Raw genomic sequence first — 23,052 nt, 5'->3', positions numbered from 1 at the left:
TCCCATCTCCATAGTATGGGCCTAATGTCCCCTTCCCATCTCCACAGCATGGGCCTAATGTCCCCTTCCCATCTCCATAGCATGGGCCTAATGTCCCCTTCCCATCTCCATAGTATGGGCCTAATGTCCCCTTCCCATCTCCATAGCATGGGCCTAATGTCCCCTTCCCATCTCCACAGCATGGGCCTAATGTCCCCTTCCCATCTCCACAGCATGGGCCTAATGTCCCCTTCCCATCTCCACAGTATGGGCCTAATGTCCCCTTCCCATCTCCACAGCATAATGTCCCCTTCCCATCTCCACAGCATGGGCCTAATGTCCCCTTCCCATCTCCACAGCATGGGCCTAATGTCCCCTTCCCATCTCCATAGTATGGGCCTAATGTCCCCTTCCCATCTCCATAGTATGGGCCTAATGTCCCCTTCCCATCTCCACAGCATGGGCCTAATGTCCCCTTCCCATCTCCATAGTATGGGCCTAATGTCCCCTTCCCATCTCCATAGTATGGGCCTAATGTCCCCTTCACATCTCCACAGTATGGGCCTAATGTCCCCTTCCCATCTCCACAGCATGGGCCTAATGTCCCCTTCCCATCTCCATAGTATGGGCCTAATGTCCCCTTCCCATCTCCATAGTATGGGCCTAATGTCCCCTTCCCATCTCCACAGCATGGGCCTAATGTCCCCTTCCCATCTCCATAGTATGGGCCTAATGTCCCCTTCCCATCTCCACAGTATGGGCCTAATGTCCCCTTCCCTTCCCATCTCCACAGTATGGGCCTAATGTCCCCTTCCCATCTCCACAGCATGGGCCTAATGTCCCCTTCCCATCTCCATAGCATGGGCCTAATGTCCCCTTCCCATCTCCATAGTATGGGCCTAATGTCCCCTTCCCATCTCCATAGCATGGGCCTAATGTCCCCTTCCCATCTCCATAGTATGGGCCTAATGTCCCCTTCCCATCTCCCCAGCATGGGCCTAATGTCCCCTTCCCATCTCCATAGTATGGGCCTAATGTCCCCTTCCCATCTCCATAGTATGGGCCTAATGTCCCCTTCCCATCTCCATAGTATGAAGGAGAAAAACAATGTATGCACTCTGGATAAGAGCGTCTGCTAAATGACTAAAAATGTAATATTTGAATGATGTGAATACCTGCAAAAATCGTGATTTGTCCAAATGATCAGTGATGAAAATCTGCTTCCCGGAAACAAAGTTCCTGGTTCGTTGTCGTCCCACAGTGTGTTGACAGACGCTACAGTGTGTTGACAGACGCTACAGTGTGTTGACAGACGCTACAGTGTGTTGACAGACGCTACAGTCTGTTGACAGACGCTACAGTGTGTTGACAGACGCTACAGTGTGTTGACAGACGCTACAGTCTGTCCATGGGACATTACATACTGGGTTGGAGTCAAACTGCTTTCAATGAAGAATCTCCATTGAGGACGCTTTTGAGTCTAGGACTAGGCTTTTAATATATGTCTGGGGAAACCGCCCCGTAGTTGTATACCGTAACGTGTGTTTGTGGAGTGTGTTAGGATTGGCGTCCAATTCCATTTCAATTCCAGTCAATTCATGAAGTGTGCTGAAATTCCAATTCTCTTCAATGTTTTCAATGAGGAAAAATGCATAATTGGAATTGGAATATGGTTTGATTTTCTGAATTGACTGGAATTGAAATGGAATTGACCCCAACCCTGGTGTGTGTGTGTGTGTGTGTGTGTGTCTCTCTCTAGACTGTATGATGAACATCCATAATCGGTGTGTGTCCAACGTTCCCAGTCTGTGTGGAACAGACCACACTGAGAGGAGAGGACGCATCCAGATCACCGCAGACGTCAAGGATGACCGACTCACCGTCTACAGTGAGTAAATACAGACACACACTCAGGAACACTCCCTGCACAGGATCACTTAACCCCCTGGAGTCGACTGACGCACTTGTGCTTCAATCTAAGTTCCATAACAACAACAAAAAAATCCCCATCAAAATCTGTCCGTTTTAAACTAAAGATATCAGGATTTTTTTTTGTTGTTGCGCTGAATGCTTCTCAATCCACAGCATCGGCCAGAGTCACACTTCCACATCTGCGGTGAAAGGTGACAGATTTAGAGCTGTGTTTTGTCAGTCCGTGAGACATCCCGGATAAAATCGGTATTCTCACGGAAAAGTCTGTAGACAGCGTCCCAACAGTCTGACCTGATAAACGACTCTATGGGAAAGGGGAGATTCTCACCAACACTAATGGGACCCCCCCCCTGTAGAAAGGGGAGATTCTCACCAACACTAATGGGACCCCCCCCCTGTAGAAAGGGGAGATTCTCACCAACACTAATGGGACCCCCCCCCCTGTAGAAAGGGGAGACTCTCAGGAACACTAATGGGACCCCACTGTAGAAAGGGGAGATTCTCAGGAACACTAATGGGACCCCCCCCCCCCCCCCCCCCCCCCTGTAGAAAGGGGAGATTCTCACCAACACTAATGGGACCCCATTGTAGAAAGGGGAGATTCTCACCAACACTAATGGGACCCCCCCCCCCCCCCGTAGAAAGGGGAGATTCTCACCAACACTAATGGGACCCCCCACTGTAGAAAGGGGAGATTCTCACCAACACTAATGGGACCCCCCACTGTAGAAAGGGGAGATTCTCACCAACACAATGGTGTTTTTTTTACGACCGCTACAAGTGTCACGGGACTCATCTGAAGGTAACCAGTACCGGTAAAAATTAAAAATAAAATGGAAGTATGAAGGTGGTTTTGTGCCGACCCTAAAAAAGGGGTTAAATATGTGTAAAACATATATATATATATATATATATTTATATATTTCCAGAGTTTTTTTTTTTAATACTCCTAGATTTAGGACAGACACTTCAAAACCTTGTTTCTAATGATTACTTTTTTTTACTGTCCTTTTTGCCATTTCTGAATGTGTTATTCAATGTGTTTCAATGTGTTTCAATATCTTCCCCTACAGAGGTCCTACAATTCTAAATCAAATAGCTAAATGATCCATGGTATGACCATCTTTTAAACAATTCCATATGTAATCTTAGCACCCCAACGTCTTAGACTTAGAATTAACAAGCAGGCTGTGGCTTAAACTGGAGACCTGGATCTTGTTTCGGAGCACTGTGTTCTGGAAAGAGAGGTGTGTGTGTGATGGGGTGAAACTGGAAAGTCCATTATTTGATCAATGACCCAACGATTGACCCACATCACCGGAACACACACACCGGAACACGCGGCTCACCCAGAGAAGAGAATTGATTGTTCTATAGTGACTAACTAAACTGGTGATTAGTGTTGCCAAATGGAGCATTCAGAACCAAGTAGAGAGAGAGAGAGAGCTGTTCAGGGATAGAGAGAGAGATAAAGAGAGGGGTAGAGAGAGAGATAAAGAGAGGGGTAGAGAGAGAGATAAAGAGAGAGGTAGAGAGAGATGGAGAGCTGTTCAGTGAGAGAGCTGTTCAGGGATAGAGAAAGCTGTTCAGCTAGAGAGAGAGAGCTGTTCAGCGAGATAGGTGTTCAGCTAGAGAGAGAGAGAGAGCTGTTCAGCTAGAGAGAGAGAGAGAGCGCGAGAGAGAGCTCAATAGCTGTTCAGGGATAGAGAGCGAGCTGTTCAGCAAGAGAGGTGTTCAGCTAGAGAAAGAGAGCTGTTCAGGGATAGAGCGAGAGAGCTGTTCAGCTAGAGAGCTGTTCAGCTAGAGAGGGGTTCAGCTAGAGAGGGGTTCAGCTAGAGAGAGAGAGAGAGCTGTTCAGGGACATAGAGAGAGCTGTTCAGCGAGAGAGGGGTTCAGCTAAAGAGAGAGAGCTGTTCAGATATAGAGAGCTGTTCAGGGAGAGCGAGCTTTTCAGTGATAGAGAGAGAGCTGTTCAGATATAGAGACAGAGCGAGAGACAGAAAGCCTAATCCTGTACCAAAAAGCAGAGAATCTCCATGTAAAGTGTTTTTTTTTGTGTCTAGGACTAGGGTTAATCTGTGTCTGGTAAACTTCCCCACAGAGAGTTAGAGGTCACAAGATCCTCAGGGACTTTAGAATAAAACTTGCCCACGGGGAAAGGACTCCTGACCTGAGTTACAGTGTGTTCAGGCTTTTATTTCACTTTTCTAAATGGTTATATATCATGTTTCTAATATATAGGCCATTTTCTAGTTGTTGTTTTTATAGTGTATCCTCACTATGTTACTGTACCCTGGCCTGTTGTGTTACTGTACCCTGGCCTGCTGTGTTACTGTACCCTGGCCTGTTACTGTACCCTGGCCTGCTGTGTTACTGTACCCTGGCCTGCTGTGTTACTGTACCCTGGCCTGTTACTGTACCCTGGCCTGCTGTTACTGTACCCTGGCCTGTTACTGTACCCTGGCCTGCTGTGTTACTGTACCCTGGCCTGTTACTGTACCCTGGCCTGTTACTGTACCCTGGCCTGCTGTGTTACTGTACCCTGGCCTGCTGTGTTACTGTACCCTGGCCTGTTACTGTACCCTGGCCTGCTGTTACTGTACCCTGGCCTGTTACTGTACCCTGGCCTGCTGTGTTACTGTACCCTGGCCTGTTACTGTACCCTGGCCTGTTACTGTACCCTGGCCTGCTGTGTTACTGTACCCTGGCCTGCTGTGTTACTGTACCCTGGCCTGTTACTGTACCCTGGCCTGCTGTGTTACTGTACCCTGGCCTGTTACTGTACCCTGGCCTGCTGTGTTACTGTACCCTGGCCTGTTACTGTACCCTGGCCTGCTGTGTTACTGTACCCTGGCCTGTTACTGTACCCTGGCCTGTTACTGTACCCTGCTGTGTTACTGTACCCTGCTGTGTTACTGTACCCTGGCCTGTTACTGTACCCTGGCCTGTTACTGTACCCTGGCCTGTTACTGTACCCTGGCCTGTTACTGTACCCTGGCCTGTTACTGTACCCTGGCCTGCTGTGTTACTGTACCCTGGCCTGTTACTGTACCCTGGCCTGCTGTGTTACTGTACCCTGGCCTGTTACTGTACCCTGGCCTGTTACTGTACCCTGGCCTGCTGTGTTACTGTACCCTGGCCTGTTACTGTACCCTGGCCTGCTGTGTTACTGTACCCTGGCCTGTTACTGTACCCTGGCCTGCTGTGTTACTGTACCCTGGCCTGTTACTGTACCCTGGCCTGCTGTGTTACTGTACCCTGGCCTGTTACTGTACCCTGGCCTGCTGTGTTACTGTACCCTGGCCTGCTGTGTTACTGTACCCTGGCCTGCTGTGTTACTGTACCCTGGCCTGCTGTGTTACTGTACCCTGCTGTGTTACTGTACCCTGGCCTGCTGTGTTACTGTACCCTGGCCTGCTGTGTTACTGTACCCTGCTGTGTTACTGTACCCTGGCCTGCTGTGTTACTGTACCCTGGCCTGTTACTGTACCCTGGCCTGCTGTGTTACTGTACCCTGGCCTGCTGTGTTACTGTACCCTGGCCTGCTGTGTTACTGTACCCTGGCCTGTTACTGTACCCTGCTGTGTTACTGTACCCTGGCCTGTTACTGTACCCTGGCCTGCCGTGTTACTGTACCCTGGCCTGTTACTGTACCCTGGCCTGCTGTGTTACTGTACCCTGGCCTGCTGTGTTACTGTACCCTGGCCTGCTGTGTTACTGTACCCTGGCCTGCTGTGTTACTGTACCCTGGCCTGCTGTGTTACTGTACCCTGGCCTGCTGTGTTACTGTACCCTGGCCTGTTACTGTACCCTGGCCTGTTACTGTACCCTGGCCTGTTACTGTACCCTGGCCTGTTACTGTACCCTGGCCTGCTGTGTTACTGTACCCTGGCCTGCTGTGTTACTGTACCCTGGCCTGCTGTGTTACTGTACCCTGGCCTGCTGTGTTACTGTACCCTGGCCTGCTGTGTTACTGTACCCTGGCCTGCTGTGTTACTGTACCCTGGCCTGCTGTGTTACTGTACCCTGGCCTGTTACTGTACCCTGGCCTGCTGTGTTACTGTACCCTGGCCTGTTACTGTACCCTGCTGTGTTACTGTACCCTGGCCTGCTGTGTTACTGTACCCTGGCCTGCTGTGTTACTGTACCCTGGCCTGCTGTGTTACTGTACCCTGGCCTGCTGTGTTACTGTACCCTGGCCTGCTGTGTTACTGTACCCTGGCCTGTTACTGTACCCTGCTGTGTTACTGTACCCTGGCCTGTTACTGTACCCTGCTGTGTTACTGTACCCTGGCCTGTTACTGTACCCTGCTGTGTTACTGTACCCTGGCCTGCTGTGTTACTGTACCCTGGCCTGCTGTGTTACTGTACCCTGGCCTGCTGTGTTACTGTACCCTGGCCTGTTGTGTTACTGTACCCTGGCCTGTTACTGTACCCTGGCCTGTTACTGTACCATGGCCTGCTGTGTTACTGTACCCTGGCCTGCTGTGTTACTGTACCCTGGCCTGCTGTGTTACTGTACCCTGGCCTGTTACTGTACCCTGGCCTGCTGTGTTACTGTACCCTGGCCTGTTACTGTACCCTGGCCTACTGTGTTACTGTACCCTGGCCTGTTACTGTACCCTGGCCTGCTGTGTTACTGTACCCTGGCCTGTTACTGTACCCTGGCCTGCTGTGTTACTGTACCCTGGCCTGCTGTGTTACTGTACCCTGGCCTGCTGTGTTACTGTGCCCTGGCCTGCTGTGTTACTGTACCCTGGCCTGTTACTGTACCCTGGCCTGTTACTGTACAATGGCCTGTTACTGTACCCTGGCCTGCTGTGTTACTGTGCCCTGGCCTGCTGTGTTACTGTACCCTGGCCTGTTACTGTACCCTGGCCTGCTGTGTTACTGTACCCTGGCCTGTTACTGTACCCTGGCCTGCTGTGTTACTGTACCCTGGCCTGCTGTGTTACTGTACCCTGGCCTGCTGTGTTACTGTACCCTGGCCTGCTGTGTTACTGTACCCTGGCCTGTTACTGTACCCTGGCCTGCTGTGTTACTGTACCCTGGCCTGTTACTGTACCCTGGCCTGCTGTGTTACTGTACCCTGGCCTGCTGTGTTACTGTACCCTGATTACTGATTTATTGATCTCTGAACAGCAGTAGAGGACATATGTAGTGGTTCTGGATTGTGTTTGGGGCTAAATAGTTTATTGATTTTAAATTCCCCTGCTGGTGGTTTTATTCAACCTGTCAGATATACAAACAGGGATATGTTTTCTTCAATCACTCTCATTGATCAGCCCATCATCCCTCCGCTATCTCTCCATCCTCTCTCCATCCTCTCTCCATCCTCTCTCATCCTCTCTCCATCCTCTCTCCATCCTCTCTCCATCCTCTCTCATCCTCTCTCCATCCTCTCTCCATCCTCTCTCATCCTCTCTCCATCCTCTCAAAGCAGCAATACAGTACAGTTCATTTCAGTTGAATGACATTTTGACAATTTAACTTTCTCTTCTATCTCCCCCCCTCCCTCCTCTCCTCTCCACCCTCCTCTCCTCTCCTCTCCTCTCCTCTCCTCTCCTCTCCTCTCCTCTCCTCTCCTCTCCTCTCCTCTCCTCTCCTCTCCTCTCCTCTCCTCTCCTCTCCTCTCCTCTCCTCTCCTCTCCTCTCCTCTCCTCTCCTCTCCTCTCCTCTCCTCTCCTCTCCTCTCCTCTCCTCTCCTCTCCCTCTCCAGTCCAGGAGGCTTGTAACCTGGTGCCTATGGACCCCAACGGTCTGTCTGACCCCTACGTGAAGCTCAAACTCATCCCCGACCCCAAGAGTGGCACCAAGCAGAAGACCAAGACCATCAAGTGCAACCTCAACCCCACCTGGAACGAGACCTTCACATTGTGAGATATCTCTACTCTTTATAATATCTTTGTTATACAGACCTTCACATTTAGAGATATATTTCATGTTAATAATGTCTTTGGTTATAAAAATCACATGGTGCGCTATCTCCTATGTTTATAATATCTTTGTTGTACATTTACATTTTTGTCATTTAGCAGACGCTCTTATCCAGAGCGACTTACAGTTAGCACATACATTATTTTATCGAACCCACAACCCTGGCGTTGCAAACGCCATGCTCTACCAACTGAACTACATCCATGCCGGCCATACCCTCCCCTACCCTGGACGACACTGGGCCAATTGTGCGCCGCCCCATGGGTCTCCCGGTCGCGGCCGGCTACGACAGAGCCTGGATTCGAACCAGGATCTCTAGTGGCACAGCTAGCACTGCAATGCAGTGCCTTAGACCACTGCGCCACTCGGGAGGACAGTTGTAGAACCCTTGGAGTTGGGAGAGCTCTAGACTTTACACTATCGTTGTTTTGAAGGAGATCCAGGCAACACACGTATAATAATAATAATAATATGCCATTTAGCAGACGCTTTCCCCCTTCTCCCCCTCCCCCTCCTCCCCCCTCCCTCTCCTTTGAGCTGTATAAACATACAGTAGGTACAGTAGGAACATACAGTAGGAAGGGAAATATTGTGTTGCGCTTTTCTCTCTTCCTCCTCCCTTCTGTAGTGCTCTGATGGAGTCTGATAAGATCTCTAATCTGTCTGGTGTGTAGTCTCAGTTGATCACCAATAGTCTGATAAGATCTCTAATCTGTCTGGTGTGTGGTCTCAGTTGATCACCAATAGTCTGATAAGATCTCTAATCTGTCTGGTGTGTAGTCTCAGTTGATCACCAATAGTCTGATAAGATCTCTAATCTGTCTGGTGTGTAGTCTCAGTTGATCATCAATAGTCTGATAAGATCTCTAATCTGTCTGGTGTGTGGTCTCAGTTGATCACCAATAGTCTGATAAGATCTCTAATCTGTCTGGTGTGTGGTCTCAGTTGATCATCAATAGTCTGATAAGATCTCTAATCTGTCTGGTGTGTGGTCTCAGTTGATCATCAATAGTCTGATAAGATCTCTAATCTGTCTGGTGTGTGGTCTCAGTTGATCACCAATAGTCTGATAAGATCTCTAATCTGTCTGGTGTGTAGTCTCAGTTGATCACCAATAGTCTGATAAGATCTCTAATCTGTCTGGTGTGTAGTCTCAGTTGATCACCAATAGTCTGATAAGATCTCTAATCTGTCTGGTGTGTGGTCTCAGTTGATCACCAATAGTCTGATAAAATCTCTAATCTGTCTGGTGTGTAGTCTCAGTTGATCACCAATAGTCTGATAAGATCTCTAATCTGTCTGGTGTGTAGTCTCAGTTGATCACCAATAGTCTGATAAGATCTCTAATCTGTCTGGTGTGTAGTCTCAGTTGATCACCAATAGTCTGATAAGATCTCTAATCTGTCTGGTGTGTAGTCTCAGTTGATCACCAATAGTTAGTTGGTGTGCAGAAGCCTTAGGGTAGACCTTTAACATTTAGAATATCTGTGAATGATACTTTACACTCTGCCAAGATAACATCAAGATAAAGTATGAACGGTTGCATCTTGTGAGGTGTGATTCTCTCTCTCTCTCCCTATAGTCCTCTGAAGGACTCTGATAAGGACCGGCGTCTGTCGGTGGAGATCTGGGACTGGGATCTGACCAGCAGGAACGACTTCATGGGAGCGCTGTCCTTCGGCATCTCAGAACTCCAGAAACAAGGAGTGGACGGATGGTGAGATGGATGGAGGGAGGGAGTGGATGATGGAGGGAGGGAGGGAGTGGATGATGGAGGGAGGGAGGGAGTGGAGGATGGAGGGAGGGAGTGGATGATGGAGGGAGGGAGGGAGTGGAGGGAGGGGATGATGGAGGGAGGGAGGGAGTGGATGATGGTGAGATGAGGAGAAGGGTGGACTTTATGGGCTCTCTCTCCTTTGGTCCAGTATGCCAGGGGCAGTTTCCCAGAGGAACTCATACCTGTGTTGATCTATATGGCTCTATTTTAACCAGCCTAACACAATGGTAAACCTAAGCTCAGGTGGCCCCATGGATTCACGGGCGTGTCAGAAATAATGTTGCTGTTTTCACTATTATAATTATCGGCACACTTGCTGGCGTTGGCGGTTAAAGGGCTGGGTTTTGATTAATAAACAAGTTGTGGGTGTGTCGAGGTTTGGCCCTTTACTGACCAATCAGAACGTGCTCCATGGCGAAAAATGTGTTTGCTTCAAGCTGTGTATTTTAAAGTCTTTTATGTATCGCCTTGGAATCAACTCTAATTCCAATGTTAGTCCCTTATAGTTTGTTAAATGGCTTACAGAAACGAAATAACAAAATGTAGACCTATCTTCGCTAAATAGGTTAACTTGAACCCAATTTCTGTCCACATTGTTCTAAGTAATTCCATGGCTTCAATAGCATTCACACTGACATGGGGGCTAGGCCTACTGTAAATTACATTATGGCTGAGCATGGACATGCCAAACGTTGTCAATAAGCAAGATTACATTCATTATTGATGAGGCCTGAGAAGAGAACGATTTAATTATAATCAAATTCTAAACAAAACGAAACAACTTGTTTTAAATAGACTATGTCCCATTTACAGGCACCATAATTTCTCCCTGTGGGCAAATAATATTGAACCAGCCTTCATTATAGTAGACCTGAGGGAGGGCTTGTTGTTGAACCATCCTTCATTATAGTAGACCTGAGGGAGGGGCTTGTTGTTGAACCAGCCTTCATTATAGTAGACCTGAGGGAGGGCTTGTTGTTGAACCATCCTTCATTATAGTAGACCTGAGGGAGGGCTTGTTGTTGAACCAGCCTTCATTATAGTAGACCTGAGGGAGGGCTTGTTGTTGAACCAGCCTTCATTATAGTAGACCTGAGGGAGGGGCTTGTTGTTGAACCAGCCTTCATTATAGTAGACCTGAGGGAGGGCTTGTTGTTGAACCAGCCTTCATTATAGTAGACCTGAGGGAGGGGCTTGGGTTGTTGTTGAACCAGCCTTCATTATAGTAGACCTGAGGGAGGGGTTGGCTTGTTGTTGAACCAGCCTTCATTATAGTAGACCTGAGGGAGGGCTTGGGTTGTTGTTGAACCATCCTTCATTATAGTAGACCTGAGGGAGGGGCTTGTTGTTGATCCAGCCTTCATTATAGTAGACCTGAGGGAGGGGCTTGTTGTTGATCCAGCCTTCATTATAGTAGACCTGAGGGAGGGGCTTGTTGTTGAACCAGCCTTCATTATAGTAGACCTGAGGGAGGGGCTTGGGTTGTTGTTGATCCAGCCTTCATTATAGTAGACCTGAGGGAGGGGCTTGGGTTTTGAACATATATGAAACGGAAAACAAGCCATTGTTACAGGTTACAGATAACTTCTAGATACGAGGTTCACCGGTATTCACAGAGGTTCTCATCTCTCGTGTCATGATGGGCGTGGACACGTAGCCTACGTCATGGAGGGGGGGTGTCATGATGGGCGTGGACACGTAGCCTACGTCATGGAGGGGGGGGTTTTACGCACGTCCAAAACGGGGGCTGCACGGCTAAAATAAAGTGGGCCTGCCTATAATACACAGATAAAAAGGGAACGGCAGCTCACTGTTTAAATCCTTTCAAACTTTCTATTTTAATAAAGCTTCGCTGATTTTAAGATTTATTTCTAAGCCGGGTCTCAGGAGCCAAGCACTTTATCGACAGTCTTGACTACTTCGCGATTTCATTGTTGCAGACAAAAAAAAAAAAGCCTCAATTGAGAGGAGGAGATGCTTGGTTTTTAATAAAATACAACGAAATGGGAAAAAAACGTTAGTTTATGTTCCTAAATACGTAGTATACAGGCACCAAAAGCATATTAGGCTACTCTTGTTCCGTGCGTATATGAGCAGGGTGCGTCACGGCTGGATAGGCTGCGTTTCCGCTGTCAATATTCATGCCATAACCAACTGGGTTACCGCTAAAACCAGCGTTTGGTTGGTCTTAAATATCCCTACCAGTGGGTTTAACATAGAGCCCATGGTGTTAATCTGTTGTGTCAATCTGTAGTGTCCATCTGTAGTGTCCATCTGTAGTGTTAATCTGTAGTGTCCATCTGTAGTGTCCATCTGTAGTGTCCATCTGTAGTGTCCATCTGTAGTGTCCATCTGTAGCGTCCATCTGTAGCGTCAATCTGTAGCGTCAATCTGTAGCGTCAATCTGTAGCGTCAATCTGTAGCGTCAATCTGTAGCGTTAATCTGTAGCGTTAATCTGTAGCGTCAATCTGTAGTGTTAATCTGTAGTGTCAATCTGTAGTGTCAATCTGTAGTGTTAATCTATATATTCTATAGGTTTAAGTTGCTGTCCCAGGAGGAGGGAGAGTACTTTAATGTTCCCGTCCAACCAGACGGAGAAGACGGCAACGAGGAACTACGACAAAAGTTTGAGGTGAGAAACCAAAGACCACTTCCTGGGTCTGAAGGAAACATTCTGTCGGGAAGTGAGGTGTCAACCGGAGGGAGGGTTGCTAGTATTAAATCCTACATGGCATATATACATTTATTTTCCACCATCATTTGCAAATAAATTCATAAAAAATCCTACAATGTGATTTTCTGGAAAAAAAATTCTCATTTTGTCTGTCATAGTTGACGTGTACCTATGATGAAAATTACAGGCCTCTCTCATCTTTTTAAGTGGAAAAACTTGCACAATTGGTGGGCTGACTAAATACTTTTTTCCCCCCCACTGTATATGACAAGTGTGCAGCACTCTTCAGTCCTGACTTCAGTTCTTCTGGAGTGGAGACCATGGAGTTAGTTTAGGGGGCAGTTGTCAAACTCAAATGTTCACAAAACAAACTGCAATGCTGATCATAACTTCTCTCTCCCTCTCCCCCCCCCCCCCGTCAGAGGGCTAAGATTGGTCCTGGTAAGAACACAGATGGGTCTTCCTCTAACTCCGTCTCTAAGTACGATAGCAACGGTAACCAGGACCGCGTCAAACTGACAGACTTCAACTTCATCATGGTGTTGGGCAAGGGCAGCTTCGGGAAGGTAGGGGGACGGAGAGACTGTGTGTGGGGATGGAGAGACTGTGTGTGTGGGGATGGAGAGACTGTGTGTGTGGGGGTGGAGAGACTGTGTGTGGGGGGTGGAGAGACTGTGTGTGGGGGGTGGAGAGACATTTTTATGTCTCTGTGTCCAGTATGAAGGAAGTTAGAGGTAGTTTCGCGAGCCAATGCTAACTAGCGTTAGCGGAGTGACTGGAAGTCTATGGGTATCTGTTAGCATCCCTTCAACTGTTTTATGCTGTAAGAATTCAATCACAGAATTGCAAAAATCCTGGAGTGACTGTTAAATATTCCCTCTCATCTCTAGGTGATGTTAGCAGAGCGTAAAGGGGCAGATGAGCTGTATGCCATAAAGATCCTGAAGAAGGATGTTGTGATTCAGGATGATGATGTGGAGTGTACCATGGTTGAGAAGAGAGTCCTGGCCCTGTCGGGGAAACCTCCCTTCCTCACACAGCTCCACTCCTGCTTCCAGACCATGGTAAACACACACACACACACACACACACACACACACACACACACACACACACACACACACACACACACACACACACACACACACACACAGAGAGGCACACACACACACACACACACACACACACACACACACACACACACACACACACTCACACTCACACTCACACTCACACACACCATTCTCCAGAGCAGGTGCTTTTATCAGTGTTTTCTGAGGTGGAATTCTGGGAATACTTTCTCTGTTTCTCTTTCTTTCAATTCAAGGGGCTTTATTGGGAAACATATGTTTTACATTGCCAAAGCAAATGGAATAAGCTACTGAGGATGGTAGCTGACTCTATAGCCACTCCTATCGGTCATATCTTTAATCTGAGCCTAGAGGAAAGTCTTTGTCCTCAGGCCTGGAGGGAAGCCAAAGTCATTCCGCTACCCAAGAATGGTAAAGCAGCCTTTACTGGTTCTAACTGTAGACCTATCAGCTTGCTGCCAGCTCTTAGCAAACTGTTGGGAAAAATGGTGTTGAAAGAAACTGAGTATAAGAAGATTGTGGGAGCTGTACTGTTACATTTCAGTGCAGCCTTTGATATTATTGACCATAACCTGTTGTTGAAAAAACGTATGTGTTATGGCTTTTCAACCTCTGCCATATCGTGGATTCAGAGCTATCTGCCTAATAGAACTCAAAGAGTTTTCTTTAATGGAAGCTTCTCTAAATGTCAAACATGTAAAGTGTGGTGTACCACAGGGCAGCTCTCTAGGCCCTCTACTCTTTTCTATTTTTACCAGTGACCTGACACTGGCATTAAACACAGCATGTAGTATGTCCATGTAATGAGAACTGGTTAAATAAAAAATAAAATAAAAATGCTGATGATTCAACCATATACGCATCAGCAACCACAGCTAATGAAGTCACTGAAACCCTTAACAAAGAGTTGCAGTCTGTTTTGGAATGGGTGGCCACTAATAAACTGGTCCTGAACATCTCTAAAACTAAGGGTGGGGTGAGACAGGGATGCAGCTTGAGCCCCACCCTCTTCAACACATATACATATATATACATATATATATATATACACACAGTGGGGAGAAGAAGTATTTGATACACTGCCGATTTTGCAGGTTTTCCTACTTACAAAGCATGTAGAGGTCTGTAATTTTTATCATAGGTACACTTCAACTGTGAGAGACGGAATCTAAAACAAAAATCCAGAAAATCACATTGTATGATTTTTAAGTAATTAATTTGCATTTTATTGCATGACATAAGTATTTGATCACCTACCAACCAGTAAGAATTCCGGCTTTCACAGACCTGTTAGTTTTTCTTTAAGAAGCCCTCCTGTTCTCCACTCATTACCTGTATTAACTGCACCTGTTTGAACTCATTACCTGTATAAAAGACACCTGTCCACACACTCAATCAAACAGACTCCAACCTCTCCACAATGGCCAAGACCAGAGAGCTGTGTAAGGACATCAGGGATAAAATTGTAGACCTGCACAAGACTGGGATGGGCTACAGGACAATAGGCAAGCAGCTTGGTGAGAAGGCAACAACTGTTGGCGCAATTATTAGAAAATGGAAGAAGTTCAAGATGACGGTCAATCACCCTCGGTCTAGGGCTCCATGCAAGATCTCACCTCGTGGGGCATCAATGATCATGAGGAAGGTGAGGGATCAGCCCAGAACTACACGGCAGGACCTGGTCAATGACCTGAAGAGAGCTGGGACCACAGTCTCAAAGACAACCATTAGTAACACACTACGGCGTCATGGATTAAAATCCTGCAGCGCACGCAAGGTCCCCCTGCTCAAGCCAGCGCATGTCCAGGCCTGTCTGAAGTTTGCCAATGACCATCTGGATGATCCAGAGGAGGAATGGGAGAAGGTCATGTGGTCTGATAAGACAAAAATAGAGCTTTTTGGTCTAAACTCCACTCGCCGTGTTTGGAGGAAGAAGAAGGATGAGTACAACCCCAAGAACACCATCCCAACCGTGAAGCATGGAGGTGAAAACATCATTCTTTGGGAATGCTTTTCTGCAAAGGGGACAGGATGACTGCACCGCACTGAGGGGAGGATAGATGAGGCCATGTATTGCGAAATCTTGGCCAACAACCTCCTTCCCTCAGTAAGAGCATTGGAGATGGGTCGTGGCTGGGCCTTCCAGCATGACAACGACCCAAAACACACAGCCAGGGCAACTAAGGAGTGGCTCCGTAAGAAGCATCTCAAGGTCCTGGAGTGGCCTAGCCAGTCTCCAGACCTGAACCCAATAGAAATTCTTTGGAGGGAGCTGAAAGTCCGTATTGCCCAGCGACAGCCCCGAAACCTGAAGGATCTGGAGAAGGTCTGTATGGAGGAGTGGGCCAAAATCCCTGCTGCAGTGTGTGCAAACCTGGTCAAGTCCTACAGGAAACGTATGATCTCTGTAATTGCAAACAAAGGTTTCTGTACCAAATATTAAGTTCTGCTTTTCTGATGTATCAAATACTTATGTCATGCAATAAAATGCAAATTAATTACTTAAAAATCATACAATGTGATTTTCTGTATTTTTGTTTTAGATTCCGTCTCTCACAGTTGAAATGTACCTATGATAAAAATTACAGACCTCTACATGCTTTGTAAGTAGGAAAACCTGCTAAATCGGCAGTGTATCAAATACTTGTTCTCCCCACTGTATATTGTTCAGGCTCCCTACTGCTATGTTTACACCTTCACTATTGCAGGAAAACATTTTGTCCAGGAAGTTTTCTAAGAGGGATTTATTGTTGGCCAATAGTTGTTTGGTAGGTTTCTACACTACCCTCCTTCCATCTATAGCATGTTCTTAATAGTATGCAGTTTGTTCGGCTTCGATGCCTCATGGTTGATTATTGCTCCGTTCAAGTAGATTGCGATTTTGCTGTGATCTTATAGGGATGTCAGTGGGCTGACTGTGAATGCTCTGAGAGAGACTGGGTTGAGGTCGGTGATAAAATAGTCTACAGTACTTCTGCCAAGAGATTAGCTATAGGTGTACCAACCATAGGAGTCCCCTCGAAGCCTACCATTGACTATGTACATACCCAGCGTGCGACAGAGCTGCAGGAGTTGTGACCCGTTTTTGTTGGTTATGTTGTCGTAGTTGTGTCTAGGGGGGCATATGGGGGAGGGAATGCTGTCACCTCCAGGTAGGTGTTTGTCTCCCTGAGTGCTGAGGGTGTCAGGTTCTTGTCCAGTTCTGGCATTTAGGTTGCCACAGACTAGTACATGTCCCTGGGTCTGGAAATGATTGATTTCCCCATCCAGGATGGAGAAGCTGTTGATCTGTTGCTCCTGTGTGAGGTGCTGCGGTCAAGGGCGATGTCCTTTAGGGTCCTGGTGAAGGTGGGCACTGCTGCCGTGTAGAGGTGGACCTGGTCCTAAAGGCTGGAGTGGTGGGCCAGGTAAACATTTGGTTTTGAGGCACAGTCACAGGAAATACTTCAGTTTACCCGCTGTATGGTAGCAGGGTGAAAAGTGTTTTCGTGGTAGCAGGGTGGAGATAACCACTTGTGCGTTGGGGAAAGTAGAAGAAGCTTTTTCAAGTCACTCCCTTGAGTGCTGTGGCCTCCCTTTCCTGCTGTGCTCTCAGGTCGTTTGTGCCTGTGTGTATTATTATGTGGCTGGGTGATCCTAGTCGGTCCTCAGACAGAAGGTCTAGGGCGCGCTGGGTGTTTGGACACCAGAGTTTAGACGCTGTGTGTTTGAGAAACATTATTTTATTGTATGTATTTCCCGTTTGAGTCCATAAGGAGTACAATCTGTTGCTTGTGTGTGTCCTCAGTGGGTGTGGGGGGGGGGGGGGGGGGGGTCGTCAGGAGGGCTATCAGGGTGGCTGACAGGGGGGGTGCTAGGAGGGGGTCCCCTGGGCTTGGAGTTCTTCATTTATCTGTTCTGCTGTGACGTCGAGGCTATGGTCAGGGTCTGGGGTGGGCTGTTCTGCTGTGATGTCGAGGCTATGGTCAGGGTCTGGGGTGGACTGTCCTGCTGTGACGTCGAGACGCTCTTATCCTGAGAGACTTACAGTAGTCAGTCATTTAGCAGACGCTCTTATCCAGAGAGACTTACAGTAGTGAGTCATTTAGCAGACACTCTTATCCAGAGAGACTTTCAGTAGTGAGTCATTTAGCAGACGCTCTTATCCTGAGACTTACAGTAGTCATTTAGCAGACGCTCTTATCCAGAGAGACTTACAGTAGTGAGTCATTTAGCAGACACTCTTATCCAGAGAGACTTACAGTAGTGAGTCATTTAGCAGACACTCTTATCCAGAGAGACTTACAGTAGTGAGTCATTTAGCAGATGCTCTTATCCTGAGAGACTTACAGTAGTGAGTCATTTAGCAGACGCTCTTATCCTGAGACTTACAGTAGTCATTTAGCAGACGCTCTTATCCAGAGAGACTTACAGTAGTGAGTCATTTAGCAGACACTCTTATCCAGAGAGACTTACAGTAGTGAGTCATTTAGCAGACACTCTTATCCAGAGAGACTTACAGTAGTGAGTCATTTAGCAGACGCTCTTATCCTGAGAGACTTACAGTAGTCAGTCATTTAGCAGACGCTATTTTCCAGAGAGACTTACAGTAGTGAGTCATTTAGCAGATGCTCTTATCCAGAGTGACTTACAGTAGTGAGTCATTTAGCAGACGCTCTTATCCAGAGAGACTTACAGTAGTGAGTCATTTAGCAAACGCTCTTATCCTGAGACTTACAGTAGTCATTTAGCAGACGCTCTTATCCAGAGAAACTTACAGTAGTGAGTCATTTAGCAGACGCTCTTATCCAGAGAGACTTACAGTAGTGAGTCATTTAGCAGACACTCTTATCCAGAGAGACTTACAGTTAGTGAGTCATTTAGCAGACGCTCTTATCCAGAGAGACTTACAGTTAGTGAGTCATTTAGCAGACGCTCTTATCCAGAGAGACTTCAAATCAAATCAAATCAAATCAAATTTTATTGGTCACATGCGCCGAATACAACAGGTGCAGACATTACAGTGAAATGCTTACTTACAGCCCTTAACCTTACAGTAGTGAGTCATTTAGCATTTAGCAGACGCTAAATGCTAAATGTGAGTCATTTAGCAGACGCTCTTATCCAGAGAGACTTACGGTAGTGAGTCATTTAGCAGACACTCTTATCCAGAGAGACTTACAGTAGTGAGTCATTTAGCAGAACGCTCTTATCCAGAGAGACTTACAGTAGTGAGTCATTTAGCAGACACTCTTATCCAGAGAGACTTACAGTAGTGAGTCATTTAGCAGACACTCTTATCCAGAGAGACTTACGGTAGTGAGTCATTTAGCGGACGCTCCTATCCAGAGATACTTACGGTAGAGTGCATACATTTTCATACTTATCCCCCATAAAATCATACTGGTCCCCCTTGGGAATCAAACCCACAACCCTGGTGTTGCAAGCGCCATGCTCTGCCAACTGAGCTACACGTGACCAGCTATGGTATTGGGTAGACTGTTCTGCTGGCTTCTCTGCGGGGGTGGCCAGCTCTCTAATGGGTTGTTCTCTGTCACCCGTCATCGTCCTCACCTTCTCCTCCAGCACTCTGATCCTCTCCTCTAGTGCTCTGTTCTTCTCCTGCTCCTGCTCTTTCTCCTGTTGATGTTGTCTCACCACAGTCCAGAGTGCAGACATGTCTCTCTCTACCTGCAGCTCTCCAGGTCTAGTTAAGGGAGTGTTGTTTTTGATGCAGTAGATGGATGGATGGATGGATGGATGGATGGATGAATAGATCTCCCTCCCCACTCTCTCTTTACCCCTTCTCTCTGTCTCTCTCCAGGACAGCTTGTATTGTGTGATGGAGTATATGTATATATATCTCTCTCTCTCTCTCTCTCCAGGACAGGTTATATTTTGTGATGGAGTATATCAACGGAGGAGACCTCATGTATCAGATCCAGCAGGTCGGCAAGTTCAAGGAACCCCACGCTGTGTGAGTACACACACACACACACACACACACACACACACAACACACACACACACACACACACTCCTATGCCTGGTCTAACTCAGGGTGTGTGTGGTGTGTGTAGGTTCTATGCTGCAGAGATTTCCCTCGGCCTCCTCTTCCTCCATTCCAAAGGCATCGTTTACCGGTGAGTCAGTGTGTTTGTTCATGTTTGTTATGTGTGGTATTCCGTCTGGCCCCGCGGCCTTGTGAATGTTTGTCAGCAAGACAAAGGAGCTGGTCATAGAGGGCCGAGCATCAATCCGTTGTAGTGGAGCGGGTTGAGAGCCTTAGCGTCCACATCCCTAAGGATCTATCATGGTCCAAAACACACCAACACAGTCGTGAAGAGGGCACGACAACGCCTCTTCTCCCTCAGGAGGCAGAAACTATTTGGCACGGGCCCTCAGATCCTCAAAAAGTTCTACAGCTGCACCATCGAGAGCATCTTGACTGGCTGCATCACCGCCTGGTATGGCAACTGCTTGGCATCGCACCGCAAGGCACAACAGAGGGTAGTGCATACGGCCCAGTACATCACTGGGGCCAAGCTTCCTGCCATCCAGGACCTCTATACCAGGCGGTGTCAGAGGAAGGCCCCCAAAATTGTCAGACTCCAGCCACCCTAGTCATAGACTGTTCTCTCTGCGCCAAGTCTGGGACTAAAAGGCTCCTGAACAGCTTCTACCCCCAAGCCATAAGACTGCTGAACAGTTAATCAAATGGCTACCCGGACTATTTGCATTGACCCCCTTTTTATTTGCACTGACACTCTTGCACCGGCTCTATGCACACTCACTGGACTCTACCCACTAACTCACTGGACTCTACCCACACACTCATTGGACCAGGGTTCTTCAATTCCGGTCCTGGAGGGCCGAAACACCTCTGTTTTTCATCCTCTCCTTCTAATCAGGGGCTAATTCAGACCTGGGACACCAGGTGAGTGCAATTAACTACCAGGTAGAAATAAAAAACAGAAGTGTTTCGGCCCTCCAGGACCGGAATTGAAGAACCCTGCACTGGACTCTACCCACACACTCACTAGACTCTAGGCTGGGTTTCCCTTTGTAATCCGTAATAGTTGACAGATCCGTCGAGCGTCAGAGCCGGCCTAGTAGGATTCGATCTTAGTCCTGTATTGATTCTTTGCCTGTTTGAGGTCGAAGCGGGACTTCTTATAAGCGTCAGGATTAATGTCCCGCTCCTTGAAAAGCGGCAGCTCTAGCCTTTAGCTCAGTGCGGATGTTGCCTGTAATCCAGGGCTTCTGGTTGGGTCACTGTGGGGACGACGTCGTCGATGCTCTTATTGGTGGACCCGGTTAGCGTCCGCATCATCTGACCACTCCCGTATTGAGCGAGTCACTGCTACTTCCTGCTTTACAGTAGGTCTGTGTTGTTGTTAGGTGAAGTTTTGGGTCCTGCAGTAGGTCTATGGTATTGTTAGGTGAAGTTATGGGTCCTACAGTAGGTCTATGTTATTGTTAGGTGAAGTTATGGGTCCTACAGTAGGTCTATGTTGTTGTTAGGTGAAGTTATGGGTCCTACAGTAGGTCTATGTTATTGTTAGGTGAAGTAATGGGTCCTACAGTAGGTCTATGTTATTGTTAGGTGAAGTTATGGGTCCTACAGTAGGTCTGTTATTGTTAGGTGAAGTTATGGGTCCTACAGTAGGTCTATGTTATTGTTAGGTGAAGTTATGGGTCCTACAGTAGGTCTATGTTGTTAGGTGAAGTTATGGGTCCTACAGTAGGTCTATGTTGTTGTTAGGTGAAGTTATGGGTCCTACAGTAGGTCTATGTTGTTGTTAGGTGAAGTTATGGGTCCTACAGTAGGTCTATGTTGTTGTTAGGTGAAGTTATGGGTCCTACAGTAGGTCTATGTTGTTGTTAGGTGAAGTTATGGGTCCTACAGTAGGTCTATGTTGTTGTTGTTGTTAGGTGAAGTTATGGGTCCTACAGTAGGTCTATGTTGTTGTTAGGTGAAGTTATGGGTCCTACAGTAGGTCTATGTTGTTGTTAGGTGAAGTTATGGGTCCTACAGTAGGTCTATGTTGTTGTTGTTGTTAGGTGAAGTTATGGGTCCTACAGTAGGTCTATGTTGTTGTTAGGTGAAGTTATGGGTCCTACAGTAGGTCTATGTTGTTGTTAGTTGGAGTTATGGGACCTACAGTAGGTCTATGTTGTTGTTAGGTGAAGTTATGGGTCCTACAGTAGGTCTATGTTATTGTTAGGTGAAGTTATGGGTCCTACAGTAGGTCTATGTTGTTGTTAGGTGATGTTATGGGTCCTACAGTAGGTCTATGTTATTGTTAGGTGAAGTTATGGGTCCTACAGTAGGTCTATGTTGTTAGGTGAAGTTATGGGTCCTACAGTAGGTCTGTGTTGTTAGGTGAAGTTATGGGTCCTACAGTAGGTCTATGTTGTTAGGTGAAGTTATGGGTCCTACAGTAGGTCTATGTTATTGTTAAGTGAAGTTATGGGTCCTACAGTAGGTCTATGTTATTGTTAGGTGAAGTTATGGGTCCTACAGTAGGTCTATGTTGTTGTTAGGTGAAGTTATGGGTCCTACAGTAGGTCTATGTTATTGTTAGGTGAAGTAATGGGTCCTACAGTAGGTCTATGTTATTGTTAGGTGAAGTTATGGGTCCTACAGTAGGTCTGTTATTGTTAGGTGAAGTTATGGGTCCTACAGTAGGTCTATGTTATTGTTAGGTGAAGTTATGGGTCCTACAGTAGGTCTATGTTGTTGTTAGGTGAAGTTATGGGTCCTACAGTAGGTCTGTGTTGTTGTTAGGTGAAGTTATGGGTCCTACAGTAGGTCTATGTTGTTGTTGTTGTTAGGTGAAGTTATGGGTCCTACAGTAGGTCTATGTTGTTGTTAGGTGAAGTTATGGGTCCTACAGTAGGTCTATGTTGTTGTTAGTTGGAGTTATGGGTCCTACAGTAGGTCTATGTTGTTGTTAGGTGAAGTTATGGGTCCTACAGTAGGTCTATGTTGTTGTTAGGTGAAGTTATGGGTCCTACAGTAGGTCTATGTTGTTGTTGTTGTTAGGTGAAGTTATGGGTCCTACAGTAGGTCTATGTTGTTGTTAGGTGAAGTTATGGGTCCTACAGTAGGTCTATGTTGTTGTTAGGTGAAGTTATGGGTCCTACAGTAGGTCTATGTTATTGTTAGGTGAAGTTATGGGTCCTACAGTAGGTCTATGTTGTTGTTAGGTGATGTTATGGGTCCTACAGTAGGTCTATGTTATTGTTAGGTGAAGTTATGGGTCCTACAGTAGGTCTATGTTGTTAGGTGAAGTTATGAGTCCTACAGTAGGTCTATGTTATTGTTAGGTGAAGTTATGGGTCCTACAGTAGGTCTATGTTGTTAAGTGAAGTTATGGGTCCTACAGTAGGTCTATGTTGTTATGTGAAGTTATGGGTCCTACAGTAGGTCTATGTTGTTAGGTGAAGTTATGGGTCCTACAGTAGGTCTATGTTATTGTTAGGTGAAGTTATGGGTCCTACAGTAGGTCTATGTTGTTGTTAGGTGAAGTTATGGGTCCTACAGTAGGTCTATGTTGTTGTTAGGTGAAGTTATGGGTCCTACAGTAGGTCTATGTTGTTGTTAGGTGAAGTTATGGGTCCTACAGTAGGTCTATGTTGTTAGGTGAAGTTATGGGTCCTACAGTAGGTCTGTGTT

At 46.9% G+C, this 23,052-nt stretch overlaps 1 protein-coding gene across 1 annotated transcript in view; it reads left to right on the top strand.

Annotated features, from left to right (window-relative positions):
* Positions 1-1,743: 1,743 nt before the first annotated feature.
* LOC311125316 (protein kinase C beta type) overlaps positions 1,744-23,052 on the top strand; it is a gene marked incomplete at its 5' end in the record, with an annotated part of 39,481 nt that continues 18,172 nt past the window's right edge. Inside the window, 8 exons of the mRNA XM_084199369.1 lie at positions 1,744-1,867; positions 7,631-7,787; positions 9,431-9,565; positions 12,162-12,258; positions 12,723-12,866; positions 13,191-13,364; positions 19,256-19,347; positions 19,451-19,513. Of these exons, the coding sequence (XP_084055495.1) occupies positions 1,744-1,867; positions 7,631-7,787; positions 9,431-9,565; positions 12,162-12,258; positions 12,723-12,866; positions 13,191-13,364; positions 19,256-19,347; positions 19,451-19,513 (986 nt within the window). The remainder of the gene's footprint in view (positions 1,868-7,630; positions 7,788-9,430; positions 9,566-12,161; positions 12,259-12,722; positions 12,867-13,190; positions 13,365-19,255; positions 19,348-19,450; positions 19,514-23,052) is intronic.

Source organism: Coregonus lavaretus (assembly GCF_964263955.1).
Source record: "Coregonus lavaretus genome assembly, contig: HAP1_SCAFFOLD_3484, whole genome shotgun sequence".
Lineage (NCBI taxonomy): Eukaryota > Metazoa > Chordata > Actinopteri > Salmoniformes > Salmonidae > Coregonus > Coregonus lavaretus.
The sequence above is the reverse complement of the archived record's forward strand: the minus strand, read 5'-3'. Positions and strand labels throughout refer to the sequence as shown.